This window comes from Durotheca rogersii, assembly GCF_024521655.1.
Source record: "Durotheca rogersii strain YMJ 92031201 chromosome Unknown GGS23scaffold_2, whole genome shotgun sequence".
In the NCBI taxonomy this organism is placed as follows: Eukaryota; Fungi; Ascomycota; class Sordariomycetes; order Xylariales; family Xylariaceae; genus Durotheca; species Durotheca rogersii.
The window spans coordinates 2,076,484-2,088,473 of NW_026251233.1; the positions used below are offsets into that span (position 1 = coordinate 2,076,484).

At 55.6% G+C, this 11,990-nt stretch overlaps 2 protein-coding genes across 2 annotated transcripts; both read left to right on the top strand.

Moving 5' to 3' along the window:
- Positions 1-102: 102 nt before the first annotated feature.
- On the top strand, positions 103-8,548 carry GGS23DRAFT_612787 (putative polyketide synthase; the record flags this gene model as incomplete). Its single annotated transcript, XM_051520516.1, has 15 exons — positions 103-335; positions 405-549; positions 614-882; positions 949-1,382; positions 1,438-1,594; positions 1,730-2,351; positions 2,420-5,970; positions 6,013-6,030; positions 6,067-6,162; positions 6,199-6,289; positions 6,320-6,456; positions 6,499-6,837; positions 6,874-7,203; positions 7,321-7,641; positions 7,700-8,548. Exons 1-15 carry the CDS (start codon positions 132-134, stop codon positions 8,546-8,548), a joined length of 7,563 nt encoding a protein of 2,520 aa, XP_051376362.1. The 5' UTR covers positions 103-131.
- A 1,344-nt stretch (positions 8,549-9,892) lies between these two features.
- Positions 9,893-11,676, top strand: GGS23DRAFT_592950 (dihydroorotase, homodimeric type; the record flags this gene model as incomplete). Its single annotated transcript, XM_051517964.1, has 6 exons — positions 9,893-10,027; positions 10,225-10,326; positions 10,451-10,529; positions 10,647-10,961; positions 11,102-11,246; positions 11,310-11,676. The coding sequence occupies 6 exons, from the start codon at positions 9,893-9,895 to the stop codon at positions 11,674-11,676; spliced, it is 1,143 nt and encodes a 380-aa protein (XP_051376363.1).
- Positions 11,677-11,990: the final 314 nt, after the last annotated feature.

Genomic DNA, 11,990 nt, shown 5'->3' on the forward strand with positions numbered 1-11,990 from the left:
TTATTCTTCTAACGAAATTTTTTCTTAAACGGCATATACCCAGGTATATATGTGACAGTCGTCTCTCACTCAAGAACGACCTACCTCCTCTGGCATCCGTGGGTGATATTACCGCTCATACAGCGTCCGACATGGCAACTCGCGCAGACGAACTCGATGGCGATGGCAGCGACCCTATCGCAATATGTGGCTTTTCTATTAAATTCCCTCAGCAGGCAACATGTCCCGAATCATTTTGGGAGATGCTTCTGAACAGACAGTCTGCCACGTCCGACTTCCCTGCGAGCCGCTTGAATCTAGCGGGTTTTCACCACCATGAGAATAGATCCAACACTGTACGCAACCCATCGTTCCCAAATGTTTTCTACCTTAGTCTGACGCCGCCTGAAACTGATTGTCGACAGGTCCCGCTCAGGGGGGGTCACTTCATCGATGAGGATCTATCGCTTTTTGACGCGGACTTTTTCTCAATCTCACCTGCAGAAGCTGCAGCAATGGACCCTATGCAGCGATGGCTCCTAGAGACAACGTACAGAGCTCTAGAGAACGGTATGGTTCACATATGTTCATATAGGCTAGCGTATGCGAGCATATATTGACTATTACGCATCAGCCGGACTCTCCATGGCCGAGGTATCGGGCACCTCTACCGCCGTATATGCTGGATCCTTCGGTTACGATTACATGATCCAGCTATATCGCGATGCAGAAGTGCAGCCCAAGTATGCCGCTGTCGGAGTTGGGCTCAGCATGCTTGCCAATCGTCTGAGCTGGTTTTTCAACCTACGCGGCCCGAGTATCGGTCTCGACACGGCCTGCTCAAGTGCAGCAACAGCTCTCGACATCGCCTGTCAGGCGCTGAAGAATAAATCTTGCAATATGGTATGTTGTTGACCCTCCTCGTCGTCTAACGTCCAAGATTCGCTAACGGCTATCGATCTAATATAGAGTCTCGTCGCCGGCTGCAGCTTAACATTCTCGCCGGAAGCCTATGCTGCCATGACAAATCTCGATTTTCTTTCTCCCGATAGTCGATGTTATTCTTTTGACCACAGGGCCAACGGGTACTCACGCGGTGAAGGTATCGCAGTCATGGTCCTGAAACGTCTGTCGGACGCCATCCGGGACGGCAATACGATTCGGGCCATCATTCGCTCGACGGCGTCGAATGAAGATGGTAGGACGCCCGGAATAACGCAGCCAAGCCGTACGGCGCAGGAAAGTTTAATACGGGAGACTTACCGACGTTCGAGCCTCAGTATGCGGCACACGCGATACTTCGAAGCTCACGGGACAGGCACACCCATAGGGGATACTTGTGAAGCACAAGCGATCGGCTCAGCCTTCAGGGACTACAGGTCTTCGGAAACCCCGTTATATGTGTTTGTGTCATTGCGTCATCTTCTAGAGTTCAACTCGCTCTAACCAACGGCGCAGGGGGGCTGTGAAATCGAATATTGGCCATCTTGAAGGCGCGAGTGGTCTGGCGGGGATCATCAAGACAATTCTTATTTTGGAAAGGGGAATTATACCTCCAAACACCAACTTCGAAAGGACGAACCCCAGAATCGACACGGACTATCTACGTATCAAGGTAGGTGGGGTTTTTTATATTACCAGTACTCTGATCGCGAGCATTCTAATACGAGCTTTTTGCTATCTATAAAAGAGGCGTATTATGAACGACTGTTTTGGTGAGAGTTTCGAGAGGCTAACTATGTGCGCTTAGTTCCCGGAGGACTGCCAGCCCTGGCCGACACCAGGTTTACGAAGGGCCTCTGTGAATTCATTCGGGTACGGAGGAGCCAATTCCCATATTGTTCTTGACGACGCCTACAACTACCTTCGTCTGCGGTCTCTACCGGGAAGACATTGCACTTACTCCCCAATGGTCACCATTCCAGCTCTTCTCTCAGATTCAAGCGCTCAGTGTGGCCTCGAAGCTAGTCCGGTTCCGAGACTGATCGTCTGGTCAGCTGCTGACGGAGAGGGCACGAAGAGAATGGCGGAGGCGTATGAGGGTTATTGCCGAAAGTCGTTTCAATCCGTAGGTCAACGAGACTTTCTCGGAGATCTGGCCTATACGCTGGACAGCCACCGTAGCCATCTTCACTACAGATCATTTGCGCTCCTCAATTCGACTGGAGGCATGAAAACCCTTCGATCCGAAATGTCACCTCCGGTCAGAGTCCGTTCGCAAATATTACCTTCCATCGGATACGTATTCACCGGACAGGGTGCGCAGTGGTACGCGATGGGAAGAGAACTGATGCATTATTCTTCCTTCTATGCCGACCTATGTCGTGCGGATCAGTATCTCCAGACTCTGGGCTGTCAATGGCACGTTATTGGTAAGGCACAGATCTCGACGCGATGATTCGATGTTGGGTGCCTGGTGTTAACCATTGGATATTAATAGATGAACTCTCCAAGCCGCCGGAAACTTCTAAGGTCGACGATCCCGAATTCAGCCAGACGCTTTGCACCGTCCTGCAAGTAGCTACGGCCAACCTGCTGCACGAATTTGGCGTCCGGCCCTCTGCTGTCGCCGGCCACTCTTCTGGCGAGATCGCTGCAGCTTACGCCGGTGGTTATATCACATCCGAGTCTGCCTGGAAGTTGGCATATTTCCGCGGCCTATGTGCTAATGAAGTCGCTCAAAATTCGGACTTGTCGAATCCAGGAGCAATGATGGCTGTTGGGCTATCCGAGACGCGAGCCTTGGATTATTGCCGAACTCTAGGCTTCGCTTCAAACTCGGATGGTATTTCTGTCGCATGCATCAACAGCCCCAACAATGTGACACTCTCAGGCGAGGAACGCATGCTCAAAGGCTTGCAAACACAGCTTAGCAAAGACGGTATCTTCGCGCGAAAGCTACGTGTAAATGTGGCGTATCATTCTCGTCAGATGGAGGCCGCATCTGATCGTTATATTAACATGATACGACCACTTTCAAAGCCGCCGCACAAATCGAACATCCCCATGGTATCGACGGTCACTGGGGCCTTGGTTACAGTCGACGCCCTGAATGAACCATCGTATTGGGCACGCAACATGGCATCAACCGTACAATTCGTGGAGGCTATAGAAATGATGTGCAAGCATCCTCCAGCCAGCGTTGTCAAGAAGATTGATGGGAGTCATCGCTCTACGCCTAGAGTCAATCATATCCTCGAAATCGGACCCCACGCCGCCTTGGAGGGACCGCTTCGCGATATATTGCGCGCGGGTTCACGGAAAGACGGCCCAACTTACAGCTCCGTGCTACGAAGGGGGCAGTCAGCCGCAGACACCTTGCTTCGCGTCGTGGGAGACCTGTTCTCTATGGGATTGCCTCTAAACTTGAGAGTAGTGAATGAGCCGACGGGAAAAACCGCACGGTCAATGCTTGTCGATCTTCCCGCATATCCGTTTGATCATTCCCGTGGCTATTGGCACGAAGGTAGACTAAGCCGGAATTACAGGTTTAGGAGCCATCCGCCATCAGACCTGGTGGGCGTTAGATCCAACGATTGGAACCCAGCAGAGGCTCACTGGCGCCATTTTCTCAAGCCATCCGAGGTCCCGTGGATTAGCGAGCATGTCATAAATGGCAGAACGCTGTATCCCGCCGCTGGAATGCTTGTCATGGCGGTCGAGGCTGCGAAGAGCCTAGCCGATGGGCCTCACGTTATAAAAGGCTACAATTTGCATGACGTCCATTTTATCGCTGCAATGGAATTTGATTCCAGTATAGCTGGAATTGAAGTCCAGATAGTGCTTCGAAGAATGGACTCTGGAGCCAAGCGTCTATCTAAATACGAATTCGCCATCCGAACCTACGTTGGTGATGATTGGGTCCTGAATTGCAAGGGCCTAGTTTCGGTACACTTCGAAGAAGAAATCCTAGATAATTGGATAAGCCAGAGAGTGAACTCGCGGCGCGAACTCATTACCCGAAGCTATCAGGAAGTAGGAGCCCACTGTGAGGAAATCGTGGAGTCTACAGACATGTACGAGTTTCTGGAGCATAGTGGCTTGCACTACGGATCTCGATTCCAAGCGCTGCAGAACCAGCGTTTCAGTCGACAGCATCACGCAACAGCCGATGTAGTTCTTTTCAAGTCGGCTGAAGATCCAGAAATTGCTGCCAGGTGGCATTCGCATGTGATCCACCCGACTTCTTTGGATGCTATCTTGCAACTCTCCTTCACGGCACTGTCTCGGGGGGGTTCTCAGCAGATGGCCACCAGCGTTCCAACTTATCTCAGCCGCATGTGGATCTCTCAGGACGGGCTAAGCTGGCCCCGAAACGACGTTGTTGCCGCTGCAGTTTTAATATCTACAGTAAAAAAACGGGGCTTTACCTGTAACGGCGTTGTCGTGGATTCGAACGATTCGAGTGTTGAAAGGCTGTGGTACGAAGGGTTTGAGATCACTAACGTGACGGAAACCCCCTCCTCTAGTCCTCAATTCCCTAACCCCAGACAGTCCTACATGAGCATCGACTGTAAGCCTTCTCTGCATATGATGGGGCCCCGAGATACGCGGCTTTTCCTTGAGAATGTACATCGGCCGGAACAGTCAGTGTCGGAGCTATCCCGGGGTTTTGAGAGACTTGTCGCGGTTGCTCTGTCCCGTCTGGTCGATCGGTATGATGCATACAAAGCAGACCACCAGGAACTATGGAAAACCTACTACCTAGATTGGGCACATTATCACCTAGCGCGGGTGCGCTGTCAACAACAGGCAGACTTCGAAGACTTGTCACCATATCGGTCTTTCGAGGAATCACTTACCTACATTGAACATACGGGATCCATCGGCCAAGTATATGCCTTAGTGGCGCGTAACCTCGACTCTATAATACGTGGCGACACGAACCTTCTCGAGCTCCTTATTCAGTCGAACCAACTGAAGCCGCTTTATAGGGAGTTTCTTCTTTCCCGGTGTTCAGCCCAGGCCGCTACCTATGTGGAACTGTTGGCACACGATAGACCCGGAATGAACATTCTTGAAATTGGTGGCGGTACTGGAGCCGGGACCCGGTTGCTCATCAACGCCCTACGCGACAGTACTCCTAGCAACAACGCATCATCCTTGCGGTGTAAAGAATACCACTTTACTGATATTTCCCAGGCAATGTTGCTGGGCGTCCGAGAAGAGTTCGAGCGCCATTCCTCTCAGATGAAGTTCAGCACATTTGATATGGAACGAAACCTTGCAGACCAGGGCATTCAAGAAGGCGCGTATGATCTAATCATAGCAATCAGCGTGCTTCACGTTTCGTCGGCTCTCGAAAACACAATGAAGAACTTACGCAAGGCTCTTAGGCCTGGGGGGAAACTCCTAATCCAGGAGGCCTTCGAACCCACGGCATGGACTCTGGGCTTTGTATTCGGACTTCTCCCCGGGTGGTGGGCCGGCGTCCCAGATAACCGAGCTCTATCACCAAATATCGGAATTGACGCCTGGGATTCGGTACTAAAGCACAGTGGGTTTTCGGGTGTTGACTTCGCCCTGGAAGATACTGAGCAGCCTACAACGTCCGATTTTGGCTGGGTCATTTCCACCGCTGTAGAAGAAAGCCGCACAAACGGGGTGACAGCCCAGCCGTTATCCGATACTCAGATGACCATCCTGGTAGATCAAGGCTCCCACCTACAGATCGATCTCGCCTCTTCCCTCGTATCTTCAATTGGGGAATCATTCGGAATAAGCCCTCCCGTGGTCACCCTAGAGAACTTTGAGCCGGGACACGGAGAAGGAAAGGGCGGGTTAATTATTTCTCTCCTCGACTATGACTACGCGTTCCCGTTCATCCAGAACTTGAACTCAACCTCATGGGAGACCTTCAAATCCATAGTTGGCACCTCACATCAAGTCCTTTGGGTGTCTGCTGGCGGCGGCCGGCTTATGAATCCCAACCATGGGATGTTCGACGGCCTGGCACGAACTCTGCGCTCTGAGTATTACGGGCTTCATCTCGTCACCCTCCATCTTGACCCACAAGACGGGAAGACCGACAAGATACGCCATATCGCCAAAGTCGTGGAAGAAATGATGGCGAGAGCTGCAAACGAGAACTACGAAGAAGAATACATCGAAATCGACGGTGCCCTGCACACCCGGCGGCTCGTCGAGGCCGGCTCGCTGAAAGCGGCTGTTGATGCGAAACTAGTCTCTCATCGAATCGAGACGGCGCCCCTGAGAAAGCATGCCCCCTTTTCCTTCTCAACATCCTCTGCCGCGCTATATAACAGTCCTCACTACATCGAATCTCCGGCTGAAGAATACTCAGCACAAGGTCAAGGCGACGTTGAGGTCATGGTCAGAGCGGTCTCCCTCCAGTCGAGAGACGGCGCTTTGGCGGTGGGGAATGAGGAGGCGCCAGGGGCGTACGGAACATTCTGCGTCGGGTTTGTCCTGCAGGCCGGGCCATCCTCTCGTTTCTGCCGCGGCGACCGCGTTTTCGTTAGTCGCGGGGGCGTGTTTCGCTCCCACCTGCGGTTGCAGTCTACCGAAATCTCCCCTCTCCCATCCAACGTTACCTATCTCGATACCTGCTGGGCCTTCTCCCCCATGCTCGCCGCCTACCAAGCAACAGCGCAGGGCTCGTGGGCCCCAGCCCACGACCGCATACTGGTAGACCTCGGAGCAAGCGTGCTCGGGCAGGCTGCTATCGAGCTGCTGAGGCAAAAAGGCGCCAGGGAACTCTGGACGACTGCCGCGGACGAGGGTGAGGCCGCCTGGGTGGCCCAGCACTTGAAGATCCCCCATCGATGCATAATACCGCGGAAGTGGTTCGAGGACAACCCGATGCTCGTCTCGGAATGGAAAAGAAAGTTTGATCTCGTGCTTGCTATGGACACAGACTCAATCGCCACCCAGCTGATGCACTGCGTCCGACCTGGGGGCCGATGTGTCATGTTCCTCACTTCTTGGGCGCTCCCAGAGCATTCGCGAACCGCGCATTACGTTCCTTCAAACGTGTCTTTCTCGACAGTCCGAGTCGGAGAGGGCCTCACGGGCGGTAGCGCCCCGGATCTAAACCTGCTACAGCATATCCTTACTCTAGTCGCTACGTGGGTCGCGAAAGGCGTGCGACACAGTGTAGCCTCTTTCACTGCTTCCAACGTCACTGGCATCTTCAACCACCTAAAGCAGACTAAGGGCCGGGAGACCGTTGTTGTGGAGTTCAATAATATGGATGTCATCGATGTAAGACCACGTTATACCATATCCCCATCTAACTAAACTACCCTGGAGACCTCTCCTATTCTCTCACTCCAGCTCATAGGGTGTTATAGCACTTTGCTGATCACGAGGATAAAACAGGTCCATGTTACGAATCCATGCGGTTGCAAACTAGACCCGAACGCGACCTACGTCATCGCCGGAGGCCTCGGGGGTCTAGGGAGGTCATTCGCCCGTTGGCTTGTGAGCCGCGGTGCCCGCTACATGGTTTTACTGTCGAGGTCCGGTCCCAAGACGCCAGAGGCTTTGAACCTTCTAGCGGAATGTGCGGAACTAGGAATCAAGGTCGAGACGCCACGCTGCGACATAACTGATAGGGTCGCTTTGAGGTCGCTGTTACTGGGCTACTCGCAAAGCATGCCTTCCATCAAAGGTTGCATCCAAGCCACGATGGTCATGAAAGTAAGCTTGCCCGAGACATTCTGCGCTCACTCGAGGAATCGCTCACCAAATGGTTTAGGAGAACATATTCCAGAAACTCAGTTACGATGATTGGAAAGCGGCTATTGACCCTAAGGTCGCTGGGTCATGGAACCTCCACGAAGAGCTTCCCGAGCAGCTCGACTTCTTTTTTATGATATCGTCGATGGCCGGGATTATTGGGAGGACCTCGCTGGCCGCGTATAATGCGGGAAACACGTATATGGATGCTTTGGCCCACTATCGTGTCTCCATGGGCAGACGGGGTACAGTTCTCGACCTAGGCCCGGTTGCCGACGAGGGTTACCTAGCGACACATGCAGATCGCATGTCTCTGTTTCAGGGCAGGGTTCAGGTTGAGCTGATATACACTGACGAGATCTACGCCCTTCTAGATACTCATTACCAGTCTGCCATCGCCTTATCGACAGCCGGCATCTCTTGCCAGGCCGTTGTCGGCATCCGGCCTCCCTCCCATTGGAAGCACATCGACGACGTCTTCTTCACTATGGCACAGCCCCTGTGGGGGCACATGCATCATATACCTGTCCCGTCGTTTAGCGGCAAAGATGCGCGATCAGTCGGCCAGGGACAGCAGAATAATATCAGCGAAAAAATGACGTCTGCTGCGTCGCTGTCCGACGCCGCGGGCATCGCTGGGGAAGCTCTCGCGGCTCGTCTGTCGCTTTTGCTCGGCACGCAAGAGAGCCGGCTAGACCCAGAAAAGCCGCTGCATTCCCACGGCGTAGACTCTCTATCCGCCGTAGAATTGCGCAACTGGATAGCCAAGTCGTTCAGCATAGACATGCCCCTATTCGACATCTTAGGTGACGCGACTCTTGCTAGCACAGCCTTGTCCATTGCCCGCAAGTGGCAGGCTCGTCAATGACGGCGGTCCGCTCCGTATTTTTGGTGCTGGTAATTGATGTATCTCGCGCGGCTTCCGGTCGCTCCGTATTATACACGAGCCAGAGTTCGATCGCCCACGTCCGCCGAAGGTGGACAAGGACAGCTTTCGCGCAAGCAAGAGCTCCAGTCTAGGTTCAAGGCATTAACGCGGCCAACGTCCTTCTCTCCTCCGGAAATCGATTAGGCCATCGGGATCGGCGTTATCTGCTGCGGCGTTACCGAGCGTCTCGGTGGCGGACGGTCCTGATATCTGCGGTCGCTTCGGAGAAGGTCTATCGGGTCCATCTTCGTTGGCTCGCTTTCGGTCTTGGCGCTGGATAGGGGGTTCCTTGGACGACTCCCGATGTTGGTGTTTGCGTGTCGGAAGATCTTGGTTCGCACAGTGTCAGTTGCGGTCTGTCAGCGCTCGCTCCGTAAAGAATACCCTGATCCCTTGGACTACATCCCCTTTTGCTAATTACCTGGGCACGCGTTCGGGCCATGGCGATAGAATAGAAGCTAAAAGGCGGATGGATAGATTCACGTGGTTATCAAGCCATTTAGCGGGAAGAGATCACACTCTACGTCAATAGGCTGCACAGTAGAGAAACAATCCACGGCCACGAAGCATCGCGCGCGCACTCTTAAAGCACTTGGTGAGGATACCGTGTCTCGGCGCAGAGTACAGTCTCTGATGAGTCATCATCGGAAAGTATACGTAATCTCGACTTCGAGGGTAGTGATTGGCTCGTGGAGTACCTACGTGTAGTAGGAGCAGCACATGGGAATATTCGACCGCTGGGCATTACCTAGGTACATGAGAGCTCGCGACTAGAACCAGAATTGCTTCCGCATTTGATTTTCCCCTTCGACAGTGACCATATCACATTCTTCTTCTCGCCTATCAGGCGAAGGCTCCCCATACAGCCAGTTACGTACAGCTTAGTAGGGCATCTCCTAGTGCCAGCCTCCGGTAGGAGTGCGCCAAGGAGAGGCAAGACAACAAGAAATACCTAGACATGCAATATGCTTCTAGTGAGGTTCTAGGCTATCGATATGCATATACGCAATGTAGTGGGCGAACCAGAGAATCTCATTCCCTCTACCCCTCCACCCCTCCACCCCTCCACCCCTCCATCTGTGCGATACGACGTCAATCGACTGAGGTCATCCATTATAGGGTGCACATATACCTACCTGTATAATAAGAGGAGAGCTCCCAATTCCTCCTCGTCCTCGCCCTCGCTGACAACGCAGCAGGGCTCTTGTATTCCTCATCGGCTTGCCCCCCGTCCCGCTACACGCTACCGCGTCCTTCCCGTCCGCCTCGCCCAGATCGTCCGCCATGAAACTGCGGGACGTCCAGCGGCTGGAGCTGCCGCCCTCCGCCGACATGCACGTCCACCTACGCCAGGGCGCCATGATGGAGCTCGTCGTGCCCCAGATCCGCCGCGGCGGCGTCGACACCGTCTTCGTCATGGTGCGTCACGACATGCTCGGTCCTCTCCCCTTTTCCATATATATCTCGCGTATAATAGGATATAGGACATAATATCATAAAATCCATACCTATTCCATCTCATATCATACCATCTACATACAAAATACGCCCTCCCAAACTAGGCCCAGCAACGATATCGCTAACCCGTGGATCCTCCTGCGTCTGCACAACTATAGCCCAACCTACAACCACCCATCACCACCGTTGCCCAGGCACTCGAGTACAAGGCCCTCCTGCAGGCTATCGAGCCGAGGGTCACGTACCTCATGTCCCTCTTCGTAAGTAGCCGCCACGCCTCCGCCGCGCGGGGCATTCCCGGGCCGAGAGGGGGCGCACCAGCTTCCCCCGCTCCGCCCCGCCCCTCCTCGCGACCCGCTCCGTCTCTGACTTGTCCGGTCTCAGCTCCACCCCTCCGTGACCCCCTCCGTGATCGCCGAGGCCGCGGCCGCCGGCATCGTGGGTGTGAAGCTCTACCCTCAAGGTACGCGGGTCCCCCTTTCTCGGTGTTCGCTTGTCGCACCCGCCGCATGCTTCCACCCCCCCCCCCCCCTTTCTCTCTCTCTCTCTGTCTCCTAAAAACTACTCCCCACACGATCAGACATGTACGCTAACACGCACGCTTTTCCCCCCTCCCCCGAGAGCACAGGCGTGACGACAAACTCAGAGAACGGCGTGTCGTCGTTCGACGACTTCGCGGCGACGTTCGCGGCCATGGAGGCGCACGGGCTGGTGCTGAACCTGCACGGGGAGGCGCACGGGGACGTGCCCGCGGCCGCGGGCTCGCTCGAGGAGGCCTTCCTGCCGACCCTCGCGGACCTGCACGCGCGCTTCCCCCGCCTGCGCATCGTCCTCGAGCACTGCTCCACCGCCGGCGCGCTCGACGCCGTCCGCGCCTGCGGGCCCGAGGTCGCCGGTATGTCCCGCTGCCCCGCCCGTCCCTCGCCGCGCGTCTACGTGCCTGCTTGCCCGCTGAAAAGGCGCGACGCACGGCCTGGCTTACCACCACCACCACCACCACCACCACCACCCCTCCCCACGGCTAACGCCCGCCAGCTACCATCACCGCGCACCACCTGTACCTGACCGGCGACGACAGCAAGGTCGACCCCCTCGCCTTCTGCAAGCCCATCCCGAAGCGAGCCTCGGACCGCGACGCGCTGCTCCGGGCCGTCGTCAGCGGCGACCCCAAGTTCTTCTTGTGAGCCGCCCCGTCCCCCTTTCCCCCCAATCAAGCAGCAAACCGTACTAACCCCACCTCTAGCGGCAGCGACAGCGCGCCGCACCCGCTCGCCAGCAAGCGCGCGGCGCCGCCCGCGCCGCCGCCCGCGGGCGTCTTCACGCAGCCGGTGGCGACGCAGCTGGTGGTGCTAGCGGTCGAGGAGGCGGCGGCGCGCGGCGTCGTCGACGACGCCGACGCTGACGCCGTCCGCGCCCGGCTCGAGGGGTTCCTCAGCCGCCACGGCCGCGCCTTCTACCGGCTTCCGCCGCCGCCGCCGCCGCAGGAGGCCATCCGGCTCGAGCGCCGGAGCGAGACCGTCCCGGCGTCCGTCGGCACCGCCGGCGCCCTCGAGGTCGGCGTCTCGCGGGCCGGCGCTCCGGTCTTCAGCCTGAGCTGGGTGCCGAGGTGAGGCTGGGAAAGGGGGAGGGGCAAAATGGTGGGGAAAGGGGGAAAGGGGGGGAAGGGGGAAAGTACAGGCGCGAGAGGGTCCGGGAAAAAGTGTCTACGTTACCGAGTATAAAACTAAAGCCGGCAATGCATAGTTATGTGTGCACATGTGCGTGTAGTCCTCGGCGCTTCTCATAGGCGACGGCGCGCCTTTGCCTTGGCTATGCCCCCGGCTTCCACGTCGCGAGTCTGTCCTAGCCGCCCGGTTATACCCCTAGGTCCGGGTATCGTAGGTAGGTATTATATACGAGATTCTCTCTCTCCCACCCGTCCACG